Here is a 26770-nt window from a genome sequence, read left to right on the forward strand (position 1 = left end):
CTAGAGCCTCTTTCTCAGATGTTCACTTTGGCACCGCTCCTTTTTGCAGGCGCAGCGATTTCCTCCTCGGCTGCTCTTCTTTCTTCGGCCTTCCGGGTAGACTACCGGTCGGCCCGTTGCACAGGTGAGAGGATTTATTCTGCCTCTGATTTTCACCTGTGATGGGTGGAGGTGGATTTTCCCCCACCAAGCTCTCGTGTGCCGCTGCGCACTGCGACCAGTGGTACCAGGTGTCGCCTTTCCCTTTCAGTTGGACCGCTATAGCTGTCCGGGCCGTTACTTTATATCGATCCGTCCAGCGGGGTTCCTTCCACTTGCGCTTAATGACTTTCAGCCACACCGCCTTTGCGTCCGGGACCTCTCCTTCCCCTTGGGCCTTTCGCAAGCCACCCGTTTGGTGAAACTGGACACAAGCGCTTTTACCTCGTTCCAGTAGTCCAAGGTGCCGGAAACTGTCTCCCAGTTAGCAGCTCGCCATTTTGGCTGTTAACATGGGACGCCCGTCTGGCCCCCGCCACAAGTCTCCATCCTGCCAGGCTCCTTTGTTTCTCCACACCCCCTTTTCCTCTGGTGATGCCTCCTTACACTCGTCAGACCCGTCGTCCGGTGTCCGTTCCTTTCTCTGTAAGAGACCGAAAACCAAAGCACCTCCTGCCTAATCTTCACAATCTAATTTTTATTGTTCATTGTTCTTCCAGTACTGCAAATTTGGTTTAGAATATCATGTTCAGGGCTCTCTGACCCAGCGACCTATTCTAACCATAATCTATGTGTGTGTAAGCGTGTTTGCATTTAGCCCTCTGCACTCAAAGCCAATACCTACAATCTATCAGTCCAGACATCACGCCGAATGAAGCTTATGACCTTCAAAAGACCGAGCGCCAACTCATCAAGAGCACATTTGCAATGTGTGTATGAAAATTATTAACCACTCATTTTAATCAAAGACAGCAAAAACAAATTAACCATACCTGCATTATTAAACACACAAGTAAAGACATAAAAATGTTCATAAAAACATTGCTTGATGTTAAAACTCAACTTCCCCCCCTTTTGACACACTCCCTTGTGTCAATTCATCCGAGCTGGAAAATTAAAAGAAAAGGTTAGTGACATCATATCGCAGAAAGCATCAAAAATTCTCCTCTCCAGTATTGTTGCTCCAGCCTTGTCATCCTGTGCTAGGGAATGGAATCAATTTAGTTATTACGTCAAATCTGTTAAATTCCGGGCTCCGCCCAGAGCTTGTGTCCGCAGAATTACCTAGAAACAAAACCTGTATTAACATGAACTTCACATATAAAAACATCTTTTTAAAATTTTATTTCCCCCTTTTATCCCTCACTGACCACAGCAGGGGAATCTATGTCTTGATTCAGCCATGAATCCCGCTCACCAGATTCATCACTGAGCCCCACATTCATTCACAATAAATCAGCAGTCCAATGTGATACAAATCAGTTTAACAAATGTAATAGTTATCACCTTCTTCTAATTCATAAGAATAATGCAAACTAAAACTACATAATAGTTTCACAATCTCTAATTAGGGGTATAACGTGGCATAAAATGATATAATAATCTTACAATTCCCCCTTTGATCTCTTATTTTTTTTTAAAAAGAGATCACCTACACCTCATAATCCAGTTTAGCGAGGTCCATTGCTTCTTCCTAGTCCTAAAGCCCTCTGTCCCCCTTTAACGAGTGGACCCCATGTATAATGACTTCTATGTTAGCACATATCAGATGCAATACAAACTAAATTTACAACAACAACACAGTTTTTGAGAAATTTTATGTTTGGTGTCAAATTATAAGAATTCAATTCAAATCTATGGTTTTATCACCCCCATCGGGGCTTACCTTTCTCACCTTTCATAATATTTCTCCCTCAAATATTCGCAATTTCCCTCCTTTGGTGGCGAAAAGCTGTTGGTGTGGTCAAGTAGGCGCTATAGGAAACAAAAGCTCAGGACAGAACAGTCACCAGTCATGTACTTCATACAGAATTTGCATATATTTTGATTTCATATTGATCCTCTGAGTGTAATGGTACATTTTAATTCGAATTCATCAAAACTAAACACAATAGTTTTCTCTTTCTCTAGCTTGCTCTTGTTCTTATGCAGGACCACATCCTATCACATGCCCCCGTCGGTTATATTCTACTTTTTAAAATTCTGACTATTTCATGGGTGAACCCAAATCACATGGACCAGTGTTTGTTATTCCATATCTCCATTCTGAATGTGAAGTTTTCCATTTCCCTGTTATTCATACATATAATTAAAGTTTTGGCTTTTTCTCTATAAAAGTTAATTGACTTTTTACAGTGGCCTGCTATGGTTAATAATTACATGTTCAGTCATTAGTAAAATCAAACCTTTCCTTCACTGTAGCCTTTGACATTCCCCAAGATTTTTAAGGTGGATATAATGTAATGCCTTTAATCGAAACACAGCTAATAAAACACAATTTTCTTAATGCAAACATCAGTAACTCAAAATTAGCAACCAAAGGGTTAAGTTTGCAGTTCCACACTCTCATGTGAAGCTACATTCTCCCCCTCAGCTCTCTCTTATCCTCCTGCTCCTGCAAAAACAAAACAAGACAAAGTATCCACCCCTCTGTTGCAGGCAGGGTGAATTGTTGCTCCACATTTACTAATCCTAAAGTCTGTGTCATTTTGTCTCAGTATCGAGTCAGTCAAAACGTTTAGTCGTCAGTCCATCACAGTCCAGTCACATGCATACCTTCACACACATTCATACCAGATGTTGCTGATAATGGAGTCTCACCTATTCGAGTATCCATCACCAGTAAGATGACGTCATCATTTTAAAGGAAACAATTCCTTGTTTTTTGGACTGGATTGACTCGCTGCAATCCTTTTAGACTTAGAACTATATGATGTAATCAGTGTCCCATATAAGTGAATTTCTCCAGAGCCCATTATAATCATGGAGAAGCACACTTTGGAACTGTTTCCAGTAAGAATATTTCATAGCACTTTAAATTTAAATTTTTCAGGCCTAGTTTAAAGAGCTGATTGTTAAATCATGAACTCACAAAATATCAAAATATCACCACCGGTGGATCACACCTCTCCGATTTTCTTATCTCAGTGCACTGTAACAAAAGCAAAAACAAACGTAATCAACAAAATACTAATAAAACAACACATACTAGGGCCCGTTGCAGACATGTTCAAGCATAAAACCATCCCTCTCTCTTAGAGAAAGAAAACAACCCAAACCTCACTGATAAAATCAACCTAGTGCTAAGCAAAACCCAAAAATCAACCGAAACTTCATCAGAAAGTTTTCCTCCCTCCCGGGACAATATTGTATAGAAATGAGAACCTCAGGTACGGTAACACCTTTTGTTCCTCCTTGAATTAAATCTCAATCACAGAAAATGCGGCGCTCCGAAATAAATTCACACTGTTAAATCATCATTTTCACTCTGTACCACTGCTCCTCATCAGGCTGTGTCAAGCACAGTAAACAATTCATTCAAGGCCTTGAGCCATAAACAGACATCACGCACAGACATTGTTTTCATAACCAAACTGTTTTAGACCTTGTCCCTTAAATCTACATAAATGACCTCTGGGTGACAAAAAACACATTTAACCAATAATAAAACACATTTTAAGTAATCAATGGCTTCTTATAACAAATTCTGTATATTTGGATGTTTGCGTGCAGGATTTTGCATATCAGCATAAGCATTTGTTAGCAAAGCATTCTTCATTGCATCAGTGTGTGTGTGTGTATGTGTGCGTATCACTTCTCAGTGAATCAGCATTTCGATTTGTGTGTGCGTCATTTCTCACTCAATCAACGAATGCATATGTGTTCATGTGTGTATTTCTCTTCATTCTGAGTCAGTGTATGTACGTAGATGTGTGTGTTTGTGTGTGTTTGTGTTCATCACTTTCCTGTTCTGGTGTTCTGGGTAAACCACAGCCTGAAGCGTGCCCTGGGGTCCTGCCCTCCTCCATCTCAGTCTGTTTGCCACCCCTGCTGCTGTTCAAAGTTCAGTCTGTCCTGGTTCTGGCCCCAAATCAAGCAGTCCTTTTCTCCAGTGTCCATGTTCATCGCAGGTGAAACCTTCATCTTCTCCTTGTCCAGCTCCTCCTGAGCCCTGCTCAGTTTCTGCTCTGATGCCTTGAGCTCTTACTGAGGGCAGAAACCTCAGAGTCTTTTCCGTACATGTCATATTGAAGCTTATTGATGTTTTCCTTGCTTTGCTCTAAGGCCTTCTGCAGCTCTGCTGTCCGGCTCTTCTCAGAAGTTAGCTCCTGGCCGAGCCCCGACACCTGTGCCTTCAGCTTATTTTTCTTCTTGTGCTTCTGTCCATTCTGAGGTGCCTCCTGACCTCAGTTGCTCCTCCTGTCTCTGGCACGCCCTTTTTGCTGCCCGATAATCCGTGTTGGTCCGTCACTGTCCTGCACAGTTTTAATGCAGAGTTGTTAAGGTCAGCATTCTGTTGCTCGGCCTCACTTTTCATCCGGGCTTAATGGGCGTCTCGTCACAGCTCCGTCAGCTGAAGCTGTCTGGAAATCTCCCCCGTGTAGTGAAACGAGCCTTGGATTTAACGCTCTCCGTCTCTGCTGCATGAGATCGCTTTCCTGCAGCACTGTTGACATTTTCAGGTTGTTGTTGTTGTGGGTCCAGCTGCTGCAGCATTTGATCAGGGTCACGTCAAAGATGGTAGAGGGGAGAGCAGGAGTCCAGGTCAGCCTCGGCTTTCCGGGCTGGCAAAGCAGCCTGTAATTAAACATAAAGAGAAAAAACAAAAACAAAAACCGACGAACAGGGAAATGATGTTGTTTTGGCTGTGTGATTCAGAGAGGGGAGAAACACCGGGCCAGGCCCTGTGTCAGCCTTCTCTCCCCCTTTTTTGTTTTTTGTCACCATATAATCAACTCATAACCCACCAAGTTGACAGGACAACACAGGTACATGTTAAAATTCTTAAGATCATGTTTAAAAGCACAAAAAGCAATTTCCTTCCTTCAGTAATCATTTCTATTATTCAATCAGCAGAAAACATCTCACAATTTGACTCTTAACCACTAAATTTGTTGTTTCATCACTGGTTGGTCATACCAGCCTCTTTCTTTTTGAAGTTAAGTTGTTGTCCTGCAACCCAGAAACTTTATTTGTTAGTAATGGATAAACTTCATCATTCAACAACAGGTGTATGTTAAGTTTCGCTGCTTTAACCTTGCTGGAAAATCTTCACATGTTCATGAGTGTAAGCTGTTTCTTCATTGCGTGTGTGTGCATTTGTAGGCGGTTTACTTTTTACTTTTTTCTCAAACAAGGCATTACCTTAAAAGGAGCCTTTCTCTCACATTTCTCTGCTTGTGTGTGTTTTTGTTTCACCTTTTGTTGTGATGCTCCAGACGCATTCCCAACCTCCACAAGTCCGTTGGCCCCAATTTTATGTGTTACAGCTTCTCTTAACTTCTCCTCTAATTCTCTCCTCACTGCTGTCAGTTCCACAGCTGCTGATTCTTGCTGGGTGTGGTTCCCATTACTATAATTTTGTTCTGGGCGCTGTGCTTGTGGTGGGCGGTTGGTCCAGGTCCGTAGCCACCTGTATTAACACACTAAAACATACAATTAGTATTTCTTTTCTTAAGACGTCCATTCGCTCCATCTGCCTAGATTTCACTCTCTCTCTCGCTGGGTCCACACTTCACACAGTCAGGCAGTTGCCTTTTATGGGCATGCAGAGTTCCGGTCATACACACACAGCTACTCACACCCAGCGGCTGCAAAGCAGTCTTCACATTATCTACGCACACACTCAGCCACAATCATCCGCTCCTCAATATAAATGTATAAAACCAGTAGTCATTATCCCTAGAAACACACACACCCTCAAGAAAATTCACTGTATTTAATCATTTATCACCCCCTAAATAATGATAGAACCAAAGAGTAAAGTAAATTAAATGTAAGTGCTTATATTATTGAACTGAAGGAAGAACCACTTAAAGATCTTATAAAATCATGCTTCACACCACAAAAATGAACCAAATCATTTTATGATTTTATCAATTTCAAATAAAAAAGCATTTTCAAACTCTAAAACATCCAGCTTTGCATCACAAGAGAAATATGCCAACCACAGCCATTAATCATATATTCACAACAATAAATCAAAACTCATTTTTACTAATATGGTGAGCAAAATCAGCATCTTATTTACAGGCTTTTAACAATATTTGCAAATCATGATTATAAAACTCAGTAATATGCTAAACAGGAAGTACAAGCCCTCTGTGCGCTTCACAGCAGCCACCTCATTTGCATGTTCACACACAGTCTAAAAATAGCTCGCAGTGCTGCAGCACGCTGTTGTCACACAGAGCCTCCTTCCACACCAAACTCTCTTATTTTATATTACAAAGACGTCTTTTATTTACAACTGCAGAGATTATCAGGCCTATTCACGCCTACACAATTTCGACAAATTTAAATTAACGGTCCAACCGATAAACTCCCCGAGTTTTTTGCGACCAATTTAATCCAGTATCCGTCCCCGACGGTGGCCCGATTTCTAGTGCCCTAACCGAATTTAAAAGCGTTAACCAACCCAAACTTTGCTTGAAGCTCTGTTTTTGGCATTCCACAGCCAAGGCTTTCTCGCAGTTTTAAGTTTCACGTTTCACGCCCGTAACTGGGTTTCTGTCGACCAAAAAAGCGCAAACAAAGAGCGTCAAACTCTTAGCTTGTTCCAGGCTGCCCTGTAATCTGCAGTCAAGCCAACTGTGTTATCCCTATTCGCCGATAGGTCGATGGTCCGCGTCCGAACCAAAGAGGGAGCACAACCTCCGGGCTTTGCGCTTCTTAGCAGCCCCGCTGCCGTTCTTAAAGAATTTATAATACATAAACAACAATATATAAACAACAGTCAACACCTCAGGACAAGTGTATGTCTGACGCAGGTCCGACCTTATGACCAATGGGGACTCTAACCCACAAAATAACCAATCCCCTAACTTCTACGTGAGACTCTAACTCACTTTCACTGTTTTCCTTTTCCTTATTCACTTTGGAGATGGGACACTGTACGCAGACAGCACCAGATCTCTCTCTGAAAACCACACAACAATAGTTTTTATGAACATCAGGGTATTAGAACGCCCCCTCATGCATAAAGTAGGTACAATACAATCAGTGTTGACAACTTTTAACACATTAAAAGAACATCTTCTTCTTCCCGAGGCCAGATCCTTCCCAGTAATCTTCTAACTCTGCTTATCCCCTGGAACAAACAGTCTCTCCTGCAAGCATAATCAAACAGCTACAAGGCCTTGCAAACTATTATTTAAATGTTTGAACTCCCCCCTCTACATGAGTTTAACTGCTGCTTGTATGTGTGCGTGTGTGCCTCGACCTCAGCCTTCACTCTGTCTATAAGGACAGAGGCCAACTCAGCATGTGTGCAATAACCTAACTGAAACCATACATGTAATCTGTTGAATAAATGTTCTAATCAAATGCCACTACTCAAAGCTTAATAAAAAGAATATAAATGAATAAAGGATAATGATAAATAACATGATATATGTGTTTTGTAAGCATGTGCGGCCTTCTACGCCTCGTCACTTCCTCAATAGATCAGCCAGACATCCCGCTGACTGTAGCTTTTAACCCTTACTGACGTGAGCACAACTCCATAATAAGCACCAAGCGGCAATATGATCATGGTTACACCTGCAATGAAAGATTATATGATTATACCAACACCTGTAAATAGAAGATTAACATGAGGTTATAACAATCACTGTAATACAAACGTTAATGTAATGTCAATAGCTTCAATAAATGCTTTAATGCAATGCTTATTATATGATTCTGATGTAATGATAAAATAACAGTAAAATATCCCTTCTCACTGGTTTTCACACAGCTGAATAAAAGTCAAACAGAAAACTGATTATCAGAAGTGTGAGATGCTCGAGAATATACTCTGGTGTCCTGTTATATTTTAGATAGCAAGGAGCAGACTGCTGAGTTTATTAAACTCCACCGAGACAGCGGTGACGCTAATCAGAAGGCTAGACTGTCCAATTTCACAGTCTCACACTTCCAGCCTTCGAAGGACCCGGCCCACATAGACCGCAAAGGCCGGGTCCTCCAATGGATGCGGCCTAGGTTTTTGGACACAGCTGTTCTTTTTTTTGCTTTGTATCTGTAACCAGACCTTAACAAAAAAAAATTGTAACTTGTGTAAATATATACAAATTCTCATCAATCAATGCACAAACATCAAAAGTTCAGATATTCTGGTTTTCAAGGTTACAAAACTTAGTTCACAACTACGCATTTGATTTAAAAGTACAAAATATTTATGAAAGCAATTTGAGCCCATAATGCTGCTCCTAAATACGGTTCTATTGCAGGTCTGTTTTTAGTTAGAGATGTAAGTGAACGCTACAGAGTGATGCATTAGAATAGAATAGAATAGAATAGAATAGAATAGAATAGAATAGAATAGAATAGAATAGAATTCAACTTTATTGTCATTGCACATGTCACAAGTACAAGGCAACGAAATGCAGTTTGCATCCATCCAGAAGTGCTTTAGCAATAATATAGATATATTACAGAAATGGGTCTGTTATAGGTATGAGGGTACAAAATATGTGTCTATTATGGGTATGTTACAATGTACACGGTATGAAGGTATGTTATGAATATGCTATAACTATAAGTATGTACAGGCTATGAACAGGATATAAATATGAAAATATACAGAAATATGAAATAAAAAAAAGCTATACAGGAATATGAACTATGCAAGTTATAAACTGTTGTAAACAGTTGTAGAATTATAATTATCGTATTGTACAGAATGATTGTCTATACAGCATTTACAGTAGTGCAGTTAAGATAAGTGAAATATGTGGATAATTCCTACAGAGGCTATATAAAGTGCTAGTGGTTGTGAGTGGTGGTTCAGTCCATGTTTTTGTGTGTATGAGGGTACAGTTGGTTCAGTCCATGTTATTATTGTGTGTATGAGGGTACAGTTGGTTCAGTCCATGTTATTATTGTGTGTATGAGGGTACAGTTGGTTCAGTCCATGTTATTATTGTGTGTATGAGGGTACAGTTGGTTCAGTCCATGTTATTATTGTGTGTATGAGGGTACAGTTGGTTCAGTTCATGTTATTATTGTGTGTATGAGGGTACAGTTGGTTCAGTCCATGTTATTATTGTGTGTATGAGGGTACAGTTGGTTCAGTTCATGTTATTATTGTGTGTATGAGGGTACAGTTGGTTCAGTTCATGTTATTATTGTGTGTATGAGGGTACAGTTGGTTCAGTCCATGTTATTATTGTGTGTATGAGGGTACAGTTGGTTCAGTTCATGTTATTATTGTGTGTATGAGGGTACAGTTGGTTCAGTTCATGTTATTATTGTGTGTATGAGGGTACAGTTGGTTCAGTCCATGTTATTATTGTGTGTATGAGGGTACAGTTGGCCATTTGTTTGTTTTTGTCCATTGTGTGTGTGTAGGTGGTTGTGTGTGTGTGTATGTTCAGTCCATGAGTTTAACGTGGGTCAGATGTCAGGAGGCAGAGTTCAGGAGTCTGACAGCTGTGGGGAAGAAGCTGTTCCGGTACCTGGTGGTCTTAGTCCGGAGGGTCCTGTAGCGCCTCCCAGAGGGCAGGAGGGTGAAGAGTCCATGTGATGGGTGACTGGGGTCTTTGATGATTTTCCCAGCCCTTTTCAGACACCGCTTCCTGTAGATGTCCTTTATGGCAGGAAGTGGTGCTCGGTGATGCACTGGCCAGTTTTCATGACCTCTGCAACGCGCCTTCCGGTCCGAGGCAGAGCAGCTCCCGTACCAGACTGTTATACAGTTGGTCAGGATGCTCTCGATGGTGCAACGGTAGAAGTTCACCAGGATGTCCGAGGACAGGTGGTTCTTCCTCAGAGTCCTCAAGAAGAAGAGGCGCTGGTGAGCCTTCTTGACCAGCTTGGAGCAGTTGGTCGTCCAGATGAGATCCTCAGAGATGTGGACTCCCAGGAACTTGAAGCTGCTCACACGCTCCACAGCCGTCCCTTTAATGTAGATGGGTGGATGTGGGTCAGCATTCCTCCTGTAGTCCACGATGAACTCCTTGGTCTTCTCGGTGTTGAGCAGCAGGTTGTTTGTCGCACCACTCAGCCAGACGATCCACCTCCTCCCTGCAGGCGGCCTCATTGTTGTCAATCACTGTGGTGTCATCTGCAAACTTAATGATGGTGTTGGAACCATTGGTAGGTCTGCAGTCGTGGGTGAAGAGGGAGTAGAGGAAAGGGCTCATCACACAGCCTCGTAGTACACCGGTGTTCATTGTGATTGTAGATGAGCAGCGGTTATCCAGCCGGACATGTTGGGGCCGGTTGGTCAGTAGTCCAGTAACCATTTACACATGAGGGAACTGATGCCCAGGTCTGTCAGTTTCCTGATGAGTTGTGAGGGGAGGATTGTATTGATTGCTGAACTGAAGTCTATAAACAGCAATCTGGCATAGGTGTTGATATTGATCAGCTTATGGTGGTTTATAAGGTGTTAATGAGGTCCATGTTGCTTTGATAGCAGCCTTCAGCTTGTCTGTATCGTTGGGTCAGGTGTTTCTCCTATCCTTTTTACTCCAAGACCCCATGTGGTCACGGTCAACAACAGTGCCATTTGACAGTAGCTTTAGGACACTGTGGGTGGGACTTTCATATGCCTTTTTTACAACCTTGACTTCCAATTAAAATCCAAAATTTAATTTTATCTGAAAAGAGGACTTTGGACAATTGAACAACAGTCCTTGTAGGGTGGCTGTAGCTCAGGTGGTAGAGCAGGTCAGCTGCTAACTGGAAGGTTCGATCCCAGGCTCCACCAGTCTGCATGCCAAATATCCTTGGGCAAGATATTAACCCCATGTTGCTCTCCGATGCATCCACCGGAATGTGAATGTGTATGAATGTTAGACAGTAAGCACTTAACAGTTTAGAACAAGTGCTCGTGTGAATGGGAAGTAATTGGGTGAATGAATTAGTTGTATAAAGCACTTTGAGTGCTCAGATAGAGTAGAAAAGTGCTATATAAGAACCAGTCCATTTACCATTCCTTAGTCTGATGTTGTTTGTGGTCCACGAGTGGCTTGATGTCAGGATGTAGCCCCTTTTTAATTACTTCTGCACGGTTCTTGTGTTGACTATTCTTGACAATCGTTTCAGGGCTTCAGGCATCTCTGATTCTTGGGCACCCTTCCCTACCCGAATTTCCATTAATTTCCTTAGATATACACTACCATTAGATCATTAGATCTAATGGTAGTGTATACCATTATACCATTAGATATGTAATGATATAAATAAAAACCTTTATATCAGAATTCCATGATGATTACTTTGTTCTGTTCTGTCTGCCTTAGATTCATATGAAGACCATGCCTGCTGCTATGTATCGCCTGCTGACCGCCCAGGAGCAGCCTGTTTACATTTAACCCACAAACTGACCTCACAAATCAACTCCCTCAACCCAGCCCAGACCTCATCCTGTATAGCTGATGAATTGTAGTGAGTTGTTAAGATTGTTCTGTTGCTCAAACTCATCTAGCTGCAACACAAAAACCCATATTATCCATGTGTATGTAGGCTTTTATTATTACAATAAAAAGATGTTCACACCTGATGCATTTTCAGTACCTAGTAGTGCCCCAGAGTCTGCAGAGTATCTTTATGGTTTACTGTTGATATTTTGAAACACAATATATAATAACGTGTATTGCCGTTTAGTTCATGAAACTAAAACAGTTTCCTCATTGTTAAATAAGATGAATGATGTTTGCTTTACACAGTAAAAATCTTATTTCCAATCTTACACATAAAGCACATCCAGCCACAGTTGTGGGCAAAAGTTTAAATACTTTCATGACATCGTGGGTCACTAGATGCTTTTGGTAGCCATCAACAAACTTCTGGTGTAATTCTAGCTGAATATTTGATCACTCTTCTTGCCACAATTAATCGAGTTCATTTAAATTGGTTGATTTCCTGGCATGGACCCATACTAGGCCCAAACATGCTGGGGAAAGCTATTCCAGAAGTAGATGAAACATTACTTGATGTTGTCTGTCTTGATGCATGCTCAATCATCCAGGTAAGGAAATCCCAAAAAGTCTGGACGTAGAGTTTTCAGTGGGAGAAACGTTTCATCATCATCATCCAGGTGACTTCTTCAGTCTCAGCTGATTGCAGGTTTCCCCAATCTTATAAACAGCAATGACTGAAACTAGCACCACTGAATGAACAATGGGCTGGGATGTCAGTTCCTAGATCATCAATATGCAAATTGTCACGACCATTGATCAACAACCACTGATCACTGGCCATGAGTACCATTCACAGAGTTGGGGAATATTTGCCATCACAGCATTGTAAGATGGTGTGTGAATCTACAGTCCTTTGCTCTTTAGTGAGTTCATTTAACTTTGTGAATATTGATCAATCTGAATACTATTATTATAATCTATAATCTATAATAAATAATCAGCATAAATTATTAAAAAATTATAGATAGGTAGTGAGAGAGAGAGAGAGCGTGTAGGTTTATTTTTGACCCGATATGGATGAGAGAAAATCCAAAACAAATTCAAACTTTTTCACCTGATTCTTATTTTTTTAAAGTTTATTTTAAAGGCCCAAAATGAATATAACATTCATGCACATGATGACTGTATGTAAACTTCTGAACATAACTGTATATGTTGCTAGTACCCCCATTTTCACCACAGGGCACTGCCGATGTCTAGTTACATTTTCTACACCAAACCCATGTATGAAAAAAATCCTCTTTTATGTAGAATTAAATTATGTAGTGACTAGGTTTCACTTTGTGGGTTCAGTCTTGTTTCTATTCTCAGCTCAGTATCACAGTATTTTGAGTAGATTATTCTTGTTTATTACCAAAATTTAATGGTAAATTTACTCGTTCTTATATAGCACTTTTCTACGTTATCCCAGCACTCACAGCGCTTTATACAACTTGACTCATTCATCCATTTCTACAAGCACTTCTTTCTGGGGGTTGTGCTTTCTATCTAACAATCGCACACATTCATAATCCGATGGATTCCCCGGCGAGCAGCTCGGGGCTAGTATCTTGCCCAAGGATATTCGGCAAACAGCCAGGGATTGAACCATGAACCTTCCAATGACCTGCACCATCTGAGCAACAGCAACCCAAAATGATCTGTCATCACATTTTAAAATCGGGTAAATATAACCTCAGAGGAACAACAAACCATGACATGTTACAACATCATTATTCACTTAATATAAATTCAGCCCAAATGCAGAAACATGTGTGAAAAATTAACTACTGTTTCCATGTAGGAATTAAGTGGGTAAATACACCCATTTACCCTACATGAGCATAAACAGTGATTGATTGATTCTCAATAGATTTGATCACCTCTAGAAAAGCAAAAGTTTTAGCAGTTAATGGTTCTGGATCAATCACTTATAGTTCACTGCCATGGAGGAAAGACATCAGCAGTTACCTAAAAAGCAATTATTGCTACCCAGAAGGCTCATAAGGGCATTTTCAAACAGTTTCAAATCCATCATTCTACAGTGACAAAGACTTTTCACAAGTGGAAAACATTCAATGCAGTTTCCAGTCTTCTAGCCTCAGTGGATGTCTCAGCAAATTCATTCCAGCTCTTGCAATACTCAGAGCTACAGTCAGAGTCCACATGCCTCAGTTAGCCAAGTTAAATGTTAAAGTTCCACATAATACAGTAAGAAAAACATGGAACAAGTATGGCATCTTTGCAATTGTTTCCAAGAAAAAGCGCCTAAAAAGAATGTACCAGCATGGCTTAGCATTGCAAAACTGCATCTGAAATAACTTGTTGGCTTCTTGTGCAGCGACAGGACCTGGGCACCTTGCAATTATTGAGTAAACTCCTTGGTATACCGAAGTATTCTAGAGTAAAATGTGAGGCTGACTGTCTGACGGCTAAAGCCTGGCTGAAAATGGCTCCAAATGATCCCAAGCACACCAGCAAATCTACAAGAGAACAGGTGAAAAAGCAAGGAATCAAGGTGTTGCAATGGTCCAGTCCCACCTCAAGCTGGGTGAAATGCTGTAGTGGGACATTAAGAGAGCTGTTCATAAATGACTGCCCACAAAGCATGGAAGCAGCTTTGTAAAGGACAATGAGACACCTGAGTGACTGATGACGTGACACACAAAACATTACTAACATTTTTGGTTGCTTAGGTCGTTCTACAAGCTGGAGTATACTTAACTTTTTACACATTGCTTCTGCATTTTGATTTAGTTTTTGTTAAATAAATCATTTTAAATAAATATGAGGTTATGTTTCTTTAAAGTGAAGAACACACACTTAAGTTGTCTTCATTGCAAATGAAGGAAAGTTTAATTTTGGCAGTGCCACTACCAGACTGTTTTGGCCATGTCACACCAGTGTGTAAAAGATCTGATGATCTGTTTGATCAAATCTATGTCAAATCAATCAATGTCAAACCTTTTGCATAAGATGCATTTTATGCAGATACATTGTGTAAATAAATATGAGTTGCATCTGTATGAATTATCATGAGATAATGAATCCAGATAATATCTGTGGGCAGAAGTCTTACCTTATGTCTTACCCTGTTACCTGTGAATACAGAAAGAAAAATACAGTACCAGTTTCTGTTTAATTTTGGCTTTTATAGCAAACATTCAGCAATGTACAAAGATGTCTGTATAACATAACCCACAAATGTGACGACTGTGGCTGTATGTGAATGTACAAAGCAGCAGCAGGATGTACAACTGTCTGTTTTTGGTTTTGAGGGGACTCTGCATTGCTTAAAGAATGTACACTATACTTTGCTTCTACAAAAACAATAAAGCTCAAATATTCTACTATTCAAAATCTAAATATGAATAATGAATTTTAGTCTCTGCCACTTTGTGATAACTGAAATAAACAACACTTCCTGTATTAAAAGGATTGTTGTGAATGAAGAAGTAATACCCTTTCCACGGGTTATAGCTGGGGGAAGCTGCACCTGTCTGCATGATTAAGATAAGAAAGGTGAAAACTCATTGCCCTGGTCTGCAGGGTGCTCAGTGACACTGTGTATGGTAAACACTTGAGTCACAGAAACCTCATTGTACTTTGGTATGCACTTGTATGTATGTATGCAGAGATTTTTGCAGTCTCCATATATGGAGGAAACGCCTTCTCCAGCAGCCTCTCTGTACACCTCATTGATCACCATCCCAATCACAATGTTTCCATTAGATATATCGGCTAAGATTGACCAGTCTCCTGTTCCCAACAAGCTCTAACATGCTTCGGCTAAATCTGTCATGTGCAGACCCTTCAGCTGCTCACTAGGTTTGTCTTTAAAATGAACCAAATATATTTATTTATTTATCATTTTGGAGTGCTGTCTTTTCCTACACTGCTCAGGGTCATCGACACAGCACAACAGACACAGCACATTGGCTGTTCTCTTCGCTCCTTAGAGGAGCTCTACAGTAAAGCTGCAGGGACACATCACACCCAGTCAGTGGGGAGTAACGGAGTACATGTACCGCTGTTACATATTCAAAATACAAAATATGAGTAACTGTTATAGTTACCGTTTAAAAAGGTGGTATTAGAATAGAATAGAATAGAATAGAATAGAATAGAATAATCCTTTAATTGTCCCACAAGGGGAAATTTGGTTGTAACAGCAGCCAAAAAGACACATATACAAACAAACAGGACACAGAACAGAAACATACACAATTTTTCTTACAGATTTAAGAATATTAAGAATACAGTTACTTTGTTGAAATGAATGGATTACATGGCGGTCTTTTCCTGTTTCATATGTTCGGCTATGCCCTCTCTATTCTTGGTCTCCACGCCCCAAACAAAACACGCATTAAGAGGCTCTAATGCCTGTGTCTCAATCTCGCGGCCCATGTCACCTCTACTTGCGGCTGCACAATGACGTGAAGAAATATTTAAAAAAATTATTCACAAAAATGATCTAATATGAAGGCAATAGGCAGAGTGTTACAGGCATAGCCATAAAGAATGTAACCTGATGGGCAGTGTAGTCCGTGCTGCAGGGAGAATGGACTGCCATACCCGTGATGTGTCTGTGAGCGAGGGAGGGAGAAAAAGGGAAAGTAGGAGCTGTGACCGAGCAGAAACGGGAGCTGGAAGCATGCAAATATAATAATAACCACTGCAGCCAAACAGAGTGCCTGATGAGCCCAGTTGTAAGTGAGCTGTTAAGACTCGACTGTACACTGTGTTCGTGTTTTCCTTCCGTTGGAGCAGCCTTTCAACGCCTCTCTCTGTCTCTCGCTAGCAAAGTTGACCCAGACAACAAAGTAAAGAGTCATTCCATGAAAATGGCACAATTTGAGTCCCTCTCACCTCTTATGGTGTATTTCATCTATTGGGTCACCAAACTTTCAATTTAAACAGCTTTACATATATATTGAAATGTACCCTTTAATACAGTGTAAAAAAACTGAACTAATTTTTATCTTTTTATGGGAAATAATACATTTTTTTCATTTGACACCACCTATTTTGTCATGTCCCTCATGGCCTTGATGAAAGTTTACTTTGAAAATACCAAATAAAACTTTTTAAAAAGTCAATAAATTTTGGTATCAACCTAAACATGTGTTTGTGGTCTTTTGTTGTTAACATTTCTTTTTTTCAAATTTAATTGTTAATTATTCATTAAAATCACAATTATTTCTGTACCTGAGTAACCCCTCAACCCCGTTACACCAATGATCTCATCCCCATAAATACAATGGTGTGATCCACCATTATAAGAAAGCCCTCCGCAAAGCCAGAACATCTTACTATTCGTCACTGATTGAAGAAAATAAGAACAACCCCAGGTTTCTCTTCAGCACTGTAGCCAGGCTGACAAAAAGTCAGAGCTCTACTGAGCCAACAATCCCTTTAACGTTAACTAGTAATGACTTCATGAACTTCTTCACAAATAAAATTTTTATCATTAGAGAAAAAATTACCAATAATCATCAGTGCAGCGTTCGATACTGTTGACCATAATATCCTATTAGAGCGATTAGAACATGCTGTAGGTATTACAGGTACTGCACTGCAGTGGTTTGTATCATATCTATCTAATAGACTCCAATTTGTTCATGTAAATGGAGAGTCCTCTTCACACACTAAGGTCAATTATGGTGTTCCACAGGGTTCAGTGCTAGGACCAATTCTGTTTACATTATACATGCTTCCCTTAGGCAGCATCATTAGAAGACATAGCATAAATTTTCACTGCTATGCAGATGACACGCAGCTCTATCTATCCATGAAGCCAGGTAACACACACCAATTAGTTAAACTGCAGGAATGTCTTAAAGACATAAAGACCTGGATGGCCGCTAACTTTCTGCTTCTTAATTCAGATCAAACTGAGGTTATTGTACTCGGCCCTGAAAATCTTAGAAATATGGTATCTAAGCAGATTCTTACTCTGGATGGCATTACCTTGGCCTCCAGTAACACTGTGAGGAACCTTGAGTCATTTTGACCAGGACATGTCCTTCAATGCACATATTAAACAAATATGTAAGACTGCTTTCTTCCATTTGCGCAACATCTCTAAAGTTAGAAATATCCTGTCTCAGAGTGATGCTGAAAACTAGTTCATGCATTTATTACTTCCAGGCTGGACTACTGTAATTCATTATTATCAGGATGTCCTAAAAACTACCTGAAAAGCCTTCAGCTGATCCAAAATGCTGCAGCAAGAGTCCTGACAGGGACTAGAAAGAGAGAGCAGATTTCTCCTGTTTTGGCTTCCTTCATTGGCTTCCTGTTAAATCCAGAATTGAATTCAAAATCCTGCTCCTCACATACAAGGTCTTAAATAATCAGGCCCCATCTTATCTTAATGACCTTGTAGTACCATATCACCCTATTAGAGCACTTCGCTCTCACACTGCAGGCTTACTTGTTGTTCCTAGAGTATTTAAAAGTAGAATGGGAGGCAGAGCCTTCAGTTTTCAGGCCCCTCTTCTGTGGAACCAGCTTCCAGTTTGGATTCAGGAGACAGACACTATCTCTACTTTCAAGATTAGGCTTCAAACTTTCCTTTTGCTAAAGCATATAGTTAGGGCTGGACCAGGTGACCCTGAATCCTCCCTTAGTTATGCTGCAATAGACGAGGCTGCCGGGATTCCCATGATGCATTGAGTTTTTCCTTTCCAGTCACCTTTCTCACTCACTATGTGTTAATAGACCTCTCTGCATCGAATCATATCTGTTATTAACCTCTGTCTCTCTTCCACAGCATGTCTTTCATCCTGTCTTCCTTCTCTCACCCCAACCGGTCGCAGCAGATGGCCGCCCCTCCCTGAGCCTGGTTCTGTCGGAGGTTTCTTCCTGTTAAAAGGGAGTTTTTCCTTCCCACTGTCGCCAAAGTGCTTGCTCATAGGGGGTCATATGATTGTTGGGTTTTTCTCTGTATGTATTATTGTGCGATCTACTGTCCAATATAAAGCGCCTTGAGGCGACTTTTGTTGTGATTTGGCGCTATATAAATAAAATTGAATTGAATTGAATTGAATTGAATCCAGAATTCCATATACATCAGGAAGTGACATCATTGAAGTCTTTTGGACAACAGGACCACAGAGACAGGCAAGTTGCTCCCATCTTTTCCTTTATTTTAGTCATTTATCTTGTGATATTGTGGTCGTCAACCTCAATGACTTAACACCGTAACATGAAAAAAAGATAGAAAACTATTACTTATGGAAAAGTTTTTTGTTGTTTCATGAATACATGGTGATTTCGAATTTCATGCATGCCATGTGCTCTCTGTCTGGTATTCACTACATTGAGCAGCGGCCAGTTTGTGCAAAAATCTCAACCCTGTTATGTTTTTGATTGTAACGGGGTTGTGAGATTGTGATGGGGTTGAGATTTTAATACCTTGGTTGTTAAGTTATCCAAGTATTTAAATTAATTATTATTATATTCAATCAACATTCTTATACTGCATGCATGCTGAATGTGATTTATGTTCCATGTTAAGGATGCGAGTAAGATGGCACCAACAACAGCAGCAGAAAGGCAAAGGAAGTATCGTGAACGCCTTAAAGCTGATCCTGAAAGAAGGGAGAGAAACCTGCAGAGTGAGCGTGAGAGATGGAGAAAGAATGTAGAGATAGGGAAGAAGAAAGCAATTAATGAACTGAGTAAAAGAGAACAGCGTAAGAAAAGAAAAATGTGGAGAGCAGCTTATCATAGGAACAAGGAGAGGAAAGAAGTGCTCAAGAACTTGAGCACTCCTCCACAGAGTCCTGATCAGGGAGATCACCCAGAGCAGCCTTCACAGCCAAGATCTTCAAGGTTAGGGCAATGGGTACTTAACAGTGTTATAGTGAAAATGTCATTTTATGTCACTTTCACAATGTCATTTTAGAAACAGGGAGGGCAGGAGGAAAAAGGCATAACTTTCCAAACCCAAATCAACTTTTATTGCTTTGTTTTGTAGGCAACGTCTGGTGGCTCTGAAAAAGTACAGAACAGAAAAAAATAAGCTCAAGAGGCAAATAGCAGAACTCCAGGAAAAACTTGGAAAAGAAAGGAAAAGCAAAGAAAAATACAAAAAAAGGTGCCAACGTTCAAAGAAATCTTCGGATCTTCGGTAATAGAGGAGAAGGAGACAAAAAGGGAGAAAAGGCAACTGTCAAGGTGACAGTCAAGAAATCTGTGGAGGGCACACAAGAGCACCTCATTGAGCTCTTCCAGAGCTTTGTAAAGAAATTTAAAATGCATCACTTTAATATCAAGCAGCAGTATGCCTTCTGCCGTGAGCTGAAGAACAACATGTCAGGGGAGGAGGCTTTGATACATGTTGACTTCTCAGAAAACTACAGCTGTAAATACAGTTCTCAAGTTCAGGCGGTCCATTTTGGGGCTTCACATCAGCAGGCCACCCTTCATACTGTTGTGTTGTATGTTGGTGGACTCTCAGAGCCTCTGTGCTTTAGCACCATCTCCCCCAGTAGACATAAAGGCCCTCCAGCAATATGGCAGCACCTAAATCCTGTGCTAGATTACCTTCAAGGCCAACATCCACAAGTGTCTGTGCTGCACTTTTTAAGTGACGGACCCTGTACGCGATACAAACAACGAGGAAACCTCTAATTTTTCACTACAGAACTGGACAGAAGAGGATTCAAGGCTGGTTCTTGGAATTTTTTCGAGGCTAGTCATGGAAAAGGAGTACCAGATGGTGTCGGGGGAGCCTTAAAAAGAGCAGCTGACATGATGGTAGCAAAGGGGCATGACATCCCAGATGCAGAAGAGTTATTCAGGGCCTTGTCTGAAACAAACACAAGTGTGAAACTGTTCTTTGTGAAAAGTGAAGATGTTGAGGAAGCAATGGAGAAAATGCCAAAGCAGATACCAGCTGTTCCTGGAACCATGAGAATTCACCAGGTCGTTACTGTAGCTCCAAGAGAACTGATGGTTCGTGATGTAAGCTGCATGTGCACAACACGGAAGCAGTTTAACTGCAAGTGCTTCAACACCCAGTGTTTCACTTTTGGCCAGAAGACAGAAACGGCTGTATCACAGACAGGCAGTGGGGGGAATCCAGAAAAAGAAATCCAGTGGGAAAGTCCAGAGCTGATTGGTAAATGGTGTATTCTCAGATATGACGATGATTTGTATCCAGGCATCTTTCTAAACATACAAACAACACAAGTCCAGGTCAAATACATGCATCATGTTGGCCGCATCAGGATGATATCCTCTGGTACCTGTTTGATGATGTCCTTGAACTCATTCCACCCCCACAGGCTGTGACAAGGCGCCATGTGGAAGTCTTGAAAGAGGTGTGGAACCGACTCACAAGATGAATTCATGAAACAAAAGGCACATTCATGCATATATACAGACACATACACCGATGCAAGCACACACATGCAAAAACACTCTGACATGGACACAGACACAGGCACTGATACAGACAGACACATTGAAATCGTTAACTGATTATTATTGTTATTACTTCAACCAGTTCATCAAGTTTAATTGTATGTTATCGGAGCAAGGATGAGGTGACTTTTAGCACACCTCATGAGGCTCTCTTATGCCTAGACACACACACACCCACCCACTTTCACTCACACACACACACGCACACACACACACACACAGACACACACATTATGTTACATTTGAGCAATTCACTTTACAATGTTTGTTAGTTGTTAATATGCTGTTGTGGTTGTTTTTACTTGAGATTAATAAAACTTAATTCTACTGCAATTTGTATCTGGTGTCCTTCCTATGGTTACAAAGTGAGATATAATGCTAATGGAAAGCCCTATACATTGAATTTGAGAGTAAACAACTGTTTATATGTAAAGCTGTATTTGTCTCTTCAACCCTGTTACCATCTTCAACCCTGCTAGTCTCAACCCCGTCACACCTACATTTTCATATATTATTTTCTTAAAATGTTGGAAAAATTATTTAATGTTTGCTGATTTCTGTCTAAAATATAGAGCGCGATCATATGATCATTGATTTTGATTACAATTCTTAGTTAAACTAAATTTTTGATGAAAAATGACAAGATTGCTTTCACTTATTAGTTACATTTCAGGATTTAAGAGAGTAAAAATGTGTGATTTTATGTATGTAAAATTATTGAATTAGTATGGGGGACATCTAACTAATTGATTTCTTTAGAAATACATTTTATGATATGTCAGGAGTTTTCCTATATTGCAACTCAGGTCAGAATAAAGACACTCAGACAGACAGGTTAACGTGTACACGGGTGAGACTCACGGAGACCCGCACCCTGGAACAGTTGTCAGGCTTTATTTATACCCCAAGCATATTCGTGTAGCATGTACAGGAAGAGATAAAATAGAACTGTGCTGCATGCAGGCTTCCTGTTGAACAGAGTGTAAAAGAGCAAACACATCTAGATAATGAAATGTACTTTTAAGCATAACATAATAAAAATCCTAAAAAATCCCTTAACATTCCCTCCTGTTGTACATATGTATATGTACATAGCAACCACTAACACTGTATCAGTCTATGGCCACTTGTAAACATTATTAGCCAAGACATCATAAAATAGTGGGTTTCGTGAGTATGTTATATCCAAGTGTCTATCTCATTATCACCTTCTTCATTCTGTGATAGGGTGATGCAAGCATGAATTGAAGCAGTTACCATTTTTGATACCATGTTCTTCAAACAAGGTATGACACATGAAGTGAAAAGACACAATAACAGTATTATAACACCAACAAAAACAAGTCCTTTAATCAGCAGGGACTTCCAAGAGCCGCTTAAAAGCCACGTAAGCCAGTCTTCTGTGTTTGTGGCATAGTCTCGTTGTTGTGCATCCCGAAGTTGTCTGAGTGTTTTCAGAGCATCAGTCATGTTCGGTGAGTGCACATTATCTGGAATGTATGTGCGACATGTGTTGTTAAAGAGGACACATAGTCCTCCTTTCTCGGCGAGAATCATGTCCAATGCTACCCTGTGTTGCATTACTGCAATGCGCAGAGCGTCAATTTCTTGATCCTGTTCGTCGTTGATTTTACATGACGCATTCAGAAAAAGTCCAAAACGGTCCAAAAAGCCTGTTTTCCTACCCCCACCCATGGGAAGAGTGCGTGAGTAACTTTTTGTCTTTCAGTCCAAAGTTTAAATTCCCCTGGGACATTGGAACCCCACACAGAATCATGCTGCTTGAGGTCTGGGGTGCTTCGTCTTTTCCTTGTTGACGTTGAAGTTGACGTGGCGTCCATGGTTATCTTGAAAGTGTGGTCAGATATGAAAATGGGAGCGCACTGACCTGTCCAATTCCCAGGAAGGATAAAATAGGCTTGTTGGCCACAGATCCAGGCCATTCCTTGCACCCAAAAGGTGCCATTTGAGATGTTGCTGCTCTTCACGGGCCCTCCAGGAGCGTGCGTCTGTACTGCTTTGCAGTTGGTGGTGTTTCCCATTGGCGTGGATCCGTTCTCTTGGCGGTAGCATAGGCTGTGGCTCAAATTCCCATTGTTTTCTCCTCGAATGTTGCCCGAAACTATCCCTAGTCGCAGCTAGGTGAAGGATAGATTTCTCTATCCAGCAGGGAGCGTCACCTCCGAGAAAGTTCTTAAGGGTTGCATAACCAATGGGGCTCCAACCCACAAAATGACCCAATTCCCTACCACACTAAATTAGCAGCTCCAACTGCTTTAATTCTCTCAACGGCTCCAACCGTTCTTAATTCTGTCAGCGGCTCCAACCGCTTTTAACTTTCTCAGTACTGTACTTTATTACTTTCATTATCACCAAAATCAAAACAGACATTCACCAGTAATTTCCAGTGAGTAGACTTTCATTTTGTCATGTCCAATTCTGGCACACTTTGGAAAATTCAACAGGTATGTGCCTTACCTTTGGATAAGCCGGCTTGTCACTCACTTTCAACCACTGACTCGTATCTGCCCGTCTAATCACCACGGACCCCGGATCTCTCAAAATTCCTCCCTCTCACCGGACGAAGCCCCCAAATGTTAAGGTTCAAATATTGAGGGGGAATCCAAAAATAAGCACAGATCCAGGCTGGTGCAATTAGACGGCATTTTAATGAACACATGTGTGAGTCCGAACGCTGTGCAGATTTCAGCATCGAACTGAACTTACAATAATTAGACAAAGGTTTTATAGGGTTGGCAGTCTTCCTGTTACCAGGCAGACTTAAACAAAGCATACGTCACTCCAAAACCACAATGACTTTTAACATAGTTTAAAACAGAACATCATCTTCGCCTCGAAGGCAGATGCTTCCTGTCTCCATCCTCGCTGTCGCTCATCTCTGGGACATCTGGTGTACTTCCTGGAACAGACTACCACGTATGCACCCAAACTTTGCAGTTATAAACTCTTACCTAAATGAGTCTACCTAATAGGTGTGTGCGTGCACGTGCGGGGGCGCGTGCGTGCTGTGTACTGCGTACGTGTCATGACCTCTCTCACTATTTGTGTCTGTATGTGTGTCTCGCCTGTCTGTGCGCAGATGCTCTCTGCACCTTAGTTGACCTCAACTCAAGCAACCAGGCTAAGGCCATCCTGTGTGTAATGATCTTGACTTATGTAAAATATATAAAACAACTGTTTCAATCTAACACAACTACTTAAGGCTTAATCCGCAATAAATGCATAATAAACACCCTACTCTTTGGCTTGCACTCACTCTGCTTTCGGTTTCACTTCTGCAAAAGCATGTAACTTCAAAAACATGTACTTCCTGTCGCTGCAGCTCAGTTTTCTCACTCACTGAAGACTTCAGTGTAAGAATATAAAAACATTCAAAAACCTTTAAATTATAGATTCAACTCAGTTTCAACCCAATTATACCCTGTATTCTCGCACTCGCACTTTCCCAATTAATCTATGCTTTTGACGCTGTACTCAAGGTTCCAGGTTGAGAGAAGTGGGACATTTAGGTTTTCTTTGGATTTCTCCATCTATATGCACTAATTTGTCCGGCGCCTGGACATTTTTCTCTAACCACTGCTCGTCAGCAGTGAGCTTTGAAGCTTTGTTACCCATTTTAATCCTTTACAACTACACAACTGCGGCACCTTCTCTGGCACAAGAATCGAGAGAGGTAGTTGACACGGCCTTCTACTTTCAAGCTATTCTTGAAAGCGGTGTCAGCTTTATGTGATGAAACACGACCTTTTTCTCTTTTCACCAGTACTTGGGTGGCCAACAGTAAACAAATTAGTGGAATAGTTCAGCCTCCTTATTGTGCTGTAAAATCAACTTATTCCACCAACAAAAATAAAACAATAAATACCTTTATACGCGCGCTACCTTTACCCACTACGGGGGAGCTACCAGTCCCAGATGAGCTCTATCTTTATTTTAAAATGCTACCAGCCCCTCTCGGGCGAGCCTACTTCTTACGCGAGGTGTCTCAGAGTGTTAATATTCACCTGGTTGCTGATTCACTGCCGGTCTCTCAGGTTTGCCTCATCGACCCCCACCGCCGTGGACCACTTTTAAGAACGTTGGCCAGAACCCGAATTCACGCTTCTGGTCTTTATCCTGTACCTGGACAGGAGCTGTCGACAGACTTCAGCGCAGGCTTCTCACGACGTCAGGACTCGATGAGGTTTTCCCGTGGGGTCACACAAAAGTGTTATGTCCCATCCGGCTCGAAGGACCAAGAAATGTCAGGAGTTTTCCTGTATTGCAACTCAGGTCAGAATAAAGACACTCAGACAGACAGGTTAACATGTACACGGGTGAGACTCATGGAGACCCGCACCCTGGAACAGTTGTCAGGCTTTATTTATACCCCAAGCATATTCGTGTAGCATGTACAGGAAGAGATAAAATAGAACTGTGCTGCATGCAGGCTTCCTGTTGAACAGAGCGTAACTTCTCTATTTAAGCTGAACACTGAAAGAGCAAACACATCTAGATAATGAAATGTACTTTTAAGCATAACATAATAAAAATCCTAAAATCCTAAAAAATCCCTTAACATGATAATATTCAGAGAGCCTTCAAAATGTCCATAACGGGGTTGAAGAATTACAGTAACTACATCTTAAAAATATGATCAATAATAAAAGAAAACTAATGCCTGACATGGGAAAATGCATGTTTCTGATAGTTAAATATATCCTTAATGATGTGGGATATACATATAAATAATACATGTTGGTAAAAAATGTGAAAATATCCAAATCCAATTTTAACCATTCTCGTGGAATGACTCTAAAGCTAGTTTTCGGCTACGAGCCCGACGTATTAGCCAGATGTCCCTTTACGGTTTTACGCCTTTATGGTTCGGAGCCGCGAACCTGTTTTACAGGTTTGGAATAGTTTTTTATAGGAGATCGCTGCAAAAAGTGCAGCCTTACCTAATGTCCACCCTACTGTTACTCATTTTATATTAAGATTTAAACATCTAGTTGGTATTGGTATGGCGAGTAACCTTCAGTAATAGTAATAAATCACACAGCAATAGTACATTCATGTAGTTGTAAAAAGCTTGATAATATATTAAGTAATCCAAAGTATTCAGAATACGTTACTCTCATTGAGTAACGTAACGGAATACGTTACAGAATACATTTTGGGGCATGTAATCTGTAATCTGTAGTGGAATACATTTTAAAAGTAACCTTCCCAACACTGCACCCAGTATATCACCTGTTCCTACTGTTATCCTAAGGGAGGAGCTACAGGACAGTAAACAAACAAACTGACTGAAAACCAGCACATATACAAGGTTTGTTTATTATAAACAATAAATGAACACACCTCTCTGCATTTAATTGTTAGATATTATTCATCTCTGGCTCTCTTCCACAGCATGTTTTTGTCCCATCTTCCTCCCCTAACTCCAGCCAATCACAGCAGATGACTGCGATTGGCCCCTCCCTAAGCCTGGTTCTGCCGGAGGTTTCTTCCTGTTAAAAGGGAGTTTTTCCTTCCCACTGTCGCCAAAGTGCTTGCTCATAGGGGGTCATATGATTGCTGGGTTTTTCTCTGTATCTATTATTGTAGGATCTACCTTACAATATAAAGCACCTTGAGGTGACTGTTGTTGTGATTTGGTGCTGTATAAATAAATTGAATTGAATTGAACAGGGAACGGTACACCTGCTGTTAAGAGAATATTGTAT

The 26770-nt window shown here is 40.8% G+C and overlaps 1 protein-coding gene across 2 annotated transcripts in view; it reads left to right on the forward strand.

Moving 5' to 3' along the window:
* Nucleotides 1–12187, forward strand: part of apba1a (amyloid beta (A4) precursor protein-binding, family A, member 1a) — a 69438-nt gene extending 57251 nt beyond the window's left edge. For both annotated transcript variants that reach the window (XM_039620394.1, XM_039620395.1), the window contains one exon: nucleotides 11448–12187. In XM_039620394.1, coding sequence (XP_039476328.1) covers nucleotides 11448–11519 — 72 coding nt within the window. In that variant the 3' untranslated portion in view covers nucleotides 11520–12187. The remainder of the gene's footprint in view (nucleotides 1–11447) is intronic.
* The last annotated feature ends 14583 nt before the right edge of the window (nucleotides 12188–26770 follow it).

Source organism: Oreochromis aureus, linkage group 12 (genome assembly GCF_013358895.1).
Source record: "Oreochromis aureus strain Israel breed Guangdong linkage group 12, ZZ_aureus, whole genome shotgun sequence".
Classification (NCBI taxonomy): domain Eukaryota; kingdom Metazoa; phylum Chordata; class Actinopteri; order Cichliformes; family Cichlidae; genus Oreochromis; species Oreochromis aureus.